Genomic DNA, 5,658 nt, shown 5'->3' with positions numbered 1-5,658 from the left:
AATAAATAAATAAAATCTAAAAAAAAAAAAAAAAAAGATTTTATTTATTTATTTGAGACAGAGAGAATGAGAGACAGCATGAGAGGGAGGAGGGTCAGAGGGAGAAGCAGACCCCCTGCCGAGCAGGGAGCCCGATGCGGGACTCGATCCCGGGACTCCAGGATCATGGCCTGAGCCGAAGGCAGTCGCTTAACCAACTGAGCCACCCAGGCGCCCAACACTTCTCATCTTAAAAACTGAAATATTATCTTATGATTCTTAATTAAATACATCTGTATCGTCCTTTAATTGGCAATTAGCTTTTGGCAGCAGCAGTTTTAAGTGTGCGTGCATGCTTTGGGGTCATAGGCACTTGAATTTGAATCCTGGCTCTACGGTGTACAAGATGTATAACCTTTGGAAAGTTATGTAAACATCTTTAGACCTCTGTTTCTTACCTCTATACGAGCGTGATAATATATATCTCATAGGGTTAATGAAGATAGAAAGATAATGTTTGTGAGGTGTATGGGGGTGTGGCATAGCAGGTACTCAATAAGTGCTCCTTTTCTCTCTGTGTCAGTTTTAAATTTTCATTCTGTGTCATGGATAGAGGAAAACTTGTGCAAATTATTCATTCACTTGATGTGGTTGGTCTAGAGACCATTTGCAATGCAACAGTCAGAAGGATATGGTATTTGCTGCTGTAAGTTTCTATCATTTCTAAAATTAGTTCACCCATTTCTTTCTTTTTTTTTTTAAAGATTATTTATTTATTTATTTGACAGAGAGAGAGATAGCGAGAGCAGGAACACAAGCAGGGGGAGTGGGAGAGGGAGAAGCAGGCTTCCCGCCGAGCAGGGAGCCCGATGTGGGACTCGATCCCAGGACCCTGGGATCATGACCTGAGCTGAAGGCAGACGCTTAACGACTGAGCCACCAGGCGCCCAAGTTCACCCATTTCTTAAGTACCAACTGGTATTGCCACATCTTTAGAATGTGAACATTTAGTTTTATATGGCCCTGAAATGACTTTCAATGTGTAGCCAGGAACTGGAGAGAGAGGAGCCGGGTGAAGGCTATAAAAAGAATAAAAGGAATAAAGTTTGTTGTGGTCATCCCCACCCAACAAATCTTTCAAAAGTAATCTAAGTAACATATGCTTTCTCCAAAGAATTGGAAAATTTTAAAAAAGAAAATTAAAAAATTTTTTCATCTTTCCTTTTTTTGTTTCTCCAGCCTCTGTTCCGTCCCTCACCCACCTTTGTCGTTTGGAAATTCGGTCCAGTGTAAAACCAGAACACCTACGGTCTGACAGTTTTATCTGTCAGTTGCCACTTCCCAGAAGCCTACATAATTATTTGCTCTATGCAGAGGTTCTGAGGATGAATGAAGTTCCAGAACTGGCAGTTACTCAAGATGGAGAAATCAGCGAAGCTACTTAATGCAGCTCATGTCTTACTCTGAAAACCACCAAAACAAAGAGCCATGCAGTACAAATTCTTCATGATTTTATAGTCATAAAAGATGATTTTTGTTTGTGTGGTTAGTTATGATTGGGGGTGGCAGTAGTTTAATGCAAATGTTTACAATTGGGTTTCCTGGTAAAAAAATACTGTAAACCTTACTTATGTTACTTTATTACAGATTCATCACCAGCACATTTTTATGTTATAGATTCATTTACTGAACCATTTTTTGCTTTATTCTGTGATGCTGCTTCTAGTGCTAACCGTGGCATATTTCCACCTATGATTCTGTGTTTGCCTAGGGCTAGGAGCTTAGAATGGAATGCATGAAACTTTCCTGGAAGTGCACACACAATGGGGTTGAATCTACTATTACTACTACTTTATTTGAGGTTGACTATCTTTTATGTTTATAAAAAACTATTTTATATTCCATTCTCATCTCTTAATTCAGTCAGTTTTATGAAGAATTTTTACTCATTGGCTTTTCACAGATAAACTCAGGGGAGAACTTTTTTTTTAAAAAAAGAAAATAGAAAATGAATAATTTTGCTGTTATTGTTGGTTTTCCCCCCCAGTTCTTGATACTCTCTTTGGCTGAAAGAAACTCCCATTTCTGCAAAGGCAAGAACAGACTTAAACTCAAAAATAGGCTCAGTTGAAAAAAATTAGGTCAGTATTGAAATGAAGGAGGATTTTACCATATTTAGAATACAAATCAGGAGACTGAGAGGGGCATTTCTGTGGCACCATCTTTAAAGAAAGAAAGCTATGTATTTCTGAGTCACTTAGTACCAACTAAAACATTCGAGCTCCATTCAGCCTCCAAATCTGAGGGCAGCTTTGATCCTATGAAGCAATTATTGCCAGTTATATTAATATTACAGTGTTCTTCCTTTTATTGTCTAGATAGGTTATCACATAGTCCTTGATCCTATGAAATTTAGACTTCAGAATTCTAGGTTAATGAGACACCACCTTATTGGTTTTCCAGATGCTCAATATGAAATCTATGGTCAGAGAAGACTAAACACTGGATCAGGTGAGCTGTGGTAAGATGCTGTCGGGACCAACCTTAAAAGAAAGTTCATGAAAGCATTACTGTCATGATAGCTAGAAATTGGGTCCACAGGAGGGGCAAGTCTTCTGTCCTAATGGGATCCTGTGGCCTGAAATAGATGGGAGTGTGTCAGCCAAGTCCATCCCTAATAGACCTTTGCTGTTTGATAAAAGCAGTGATGAAGACAGACCAAATGATGCAGCCTTGTTAAGGTCCAGAGGGATGACTGAACTCGGTGCAAATTAGAGCTGTAGTTGCTGCCTGTGGGTGGAGATAGAGTTTGAATGTGGTATATAGCAGAAATTAGTGTAGATATGGAAACCCAGGTGGAAATTCTGATACTTAATAAAGAAATTCCAAGAATGTATTTACTATGTAGTAATTTTTAAATGTTGTTCTACTCTTTATTTTTCCAAACCCTAGGTCTCCGATTTTGAACATAACTGGTTTATTATTAGGGCCAAATGCACATAGAATGTTTACATTTGAGGGTGAGTCTTCTCATGTGTTTTTGTTCATGTTCAAATGTGTAATAAAAATTAAACTATCCATAACATCATTGAGCTCTTGTTCTTAAAAATCTGAAAATGGGTATTTCAGAGACATTTAAAAGCCCCTGCTATTTAAAACATGAATAATTTTACTTACTGTATACAATGTATCTTTCTTTTAGATTACTTTATAATAAAATATTTATGACTTTTATGACTTACGGCAAGGATTCAGTGAGAGATCTGAAAGTATGTACAGGTAGTGAGTTATAGTTACAACTTTTTTTTTTTTAAGGTTTTGTTTAAGAGAGAGTGCGAGAGAAAGCACAAAGGGGGGTGGGGCAGAGGGAGAGAGAGAAGCAGACTCCCTGCTGAGCAGGGAGCCCGATGCGGGGCTCGATCCCAGGACCCTGGGATCATGACCTGAGCCAAAGGCAGACGCCTAACCAACTAAGCCACCCAGGCGCCCCTATAGTTGCAACTTCTGATCAAAATGATACCTCTGGTTAGTGTGAACCATAAGCTCTGCCCTACATGAACAATGGTGCTTTAATGCTCTCCATTTTTATTTATTATTATTATTTTAAAAATATTTGTGGTTTTGGGGCGCCTGGGTGGCTCAGTCGTTAAGCGTCTGCCTTCGTCTCAGGTCATGGTCCCAGGGTCCTGGGATCGAGCCCCACGTCGGGCTCCCTGCTCCGCAGGGAGCCTGCTTCTCCCTCTCCCACTCCCCCTGCTTGTGTTCCTTCTCTCACTGTGTATCTCTCTGTCAAATAAATAAATAAAATCTTTAAAAATATATATATATTTGTGGTTTTGTTTGTTTAATACTCTCATTTATTTTTAAAAAGATTTTATTTATTTATTTGACAGAGAGGGAGAGAGACTTGAGAGAGTGAGAGAGGAAAGAGAGAGCGAGTATAAACAGATGGAGCAACCAGGCAGAGGGAGAAGCAGATTCCCTGTCGAGCAGGGGACCTGATGTGGGGCTCAGTCCCAGGACCCTGGGATCATGACCTGAGCTGAAGGCAGATGCTTAACCGACTGAGCCACCCAGGCGCCCCTAATACTGTCATTTTAAAGTCACAGTGAGCCTCATGAAGAACCCTGTAGTACCATAGTTCTCTAATGGTACTTATTACTACAGCAGGACACAGATCAGTTTTAATAACGGTTTTCAAGATTTCTCACACACACACACACACACACACACAAACGATCCTGTGTTATCCTTTAAGTTTATTTCCTGTTGGTACTTCCTGTCATAGGATATTTTCCCATGATCATCTGATGGAACAGTGGTAACCTGAACATTGTTTCTTTATATTTCCCTTTCCTTTTTGCCTAGTAGCAAGTGTCTTAATATGCACCTTGCTGGTGGCCCTAGTTCCCAGAGATGAGTTACACTCCTCTTGTGTTCCATGACCACCCATGTCAGTGATAATCCTTGATAGACAGCCTAGGTGGCATATTTATGTCACATGACCAGTTGATATCTCTAACTTTAGATCTGTTCTTTCCACCTAAGTCCATCTATCTGTAAGCCTGTGTGAAAATCGTGATGTTTTATAGATCTTTAAGTATTATGTCAGGTATAGCTTGAAAACATGAGTATTTTTGACTGATTACTACCTAAAATTCTATAGTTTTGTTGGTCCTCAAAAATGTATCATGAATAATAACTAGTACAAATGTAAATAACCACGTCTTCTCTGAAAAGGTGACTTGGTAGTTCCATGAGCATGGGATATAGAAAGAAGTTGAGAAAATCCATCTAAAAGTTTGCCTTTCACTTTTATACTCCTCTGTATTCTCAAAGGTATATTCCCCTAATTATATTTCTTCATTAGTCATAGAAATATTTCTTTGAGGGGCGCCTGGGTGGCTCAGTCGTTAAGTGTCTGCCTTCGGCTCAGGTTATGATCTCAGGGTCCTGGGATCAAGCCCCGCATCGGGCTCCCTGCTCCGCAGGAAGCCTGCTTCTCCCTCCCCCACTCCCCCTGCTGGTGTTCCCTCTCTCGCTGTATCTCTCTCTGTCAAATAAATAAATAAAATCTTTAAAAAAAAAATGTGTTTGAAAAGGAACTGTCTGTATAATTTTTACCAGCGGGTGCCTAGTGCTATTGTGGAAAGATTTCAAGTTGCTGGTGAAGTTGCTAGTAATGTGGCCATTTTCAGTTTTATGATCAAGTATTTTATTTATTTTTAATTATAATTTTAAAAGATTTTATTTATTTGAGAGAGAGCACGAGTGGAGGCAAGGCGGGGAGAGGGAAAAAACAGGCTCCCCACCGAGCAGAGAGCCTGACGTGGGGCTCGATCCCAGGACCCTGGGACCACGACCTAAGCCCAAGGCAGATGCTTAACTGAGCCACCCAGGTGCCCCTATGGTCAAGTGTTTTAGATCTAACAATTTAGGAGAATAACCAGTAAAACTGTACACTACCTTCTTTCAGTTTTATGAGCTCATCCTTTGTATAAAGCAAATGGAGGCTCTGCCCACTGGCTTCATCCAAATACTCAATTTAAAGAGGATCTCGAAGCTAAAGGGATCTCTAGAGCTTTTCCTGTGAGCTGGGAACATGATAATAGTACCATTATTTCCCCTGAATTCTTGTACTAGAACGCTTCCCTCCTCCCTTCTCTCATATCCCAAGCA

General features: G+C 40.0%; 1 protein-coding gene across 5 annotated transcripts in view; it reads left to right on the top strand.

Moving 5' to 3' along the window:
- The window catches only part of ASB3 (ankyrin repeat and SOCS box containing 3), a 95,046-nt gene extending 91,984 nt beyond the window's left edge, over window positions 1–3,062 (top strand). For 4 of the 5 annotated variants that reach the window (XM_031030705.2, XM_081832025.1, XM_081832027.1 and 1 more), the window contains one exon: window positions 1,219–3,062. In XM_031030705.2, coding sequence (XP_030886565.1) covers window positions 1,219–1,424 — 206 coding nt within the window. In that variant the 3' untranslated portion in view covers window positions 1,425–3,062. The remainder of the gene's footprint in view (window positions 1–1,218) is intronic. The other variant, XR_014148896.1, reaches the window with a different exon arrangement.
- The last annotated feature ends 2,596 nt before the right edge of the window (window positions 3,063–5,658 follow it).

The sequence above is a fragment of the Leptonychotes weddellii genome, chromosome 10 (genome assembly GCF_054177405.1).
Source record: "Leptonychotes weddellii isolate Sample4059 chromosome 10, ASM5417740v2, whole genome shotgun sequence".
Classification (NCBI taxonomy): Eukaryota; Metazoa; Chordata; class Mammalia; order Carnivora; family Phocidae; genus Leptonychotes; species Leptonychotes weddellii.
Note: the sequence above shows the minus strand (reverse complement) of the source record. Positions and strands in the feature narration are given on the sequence as shown.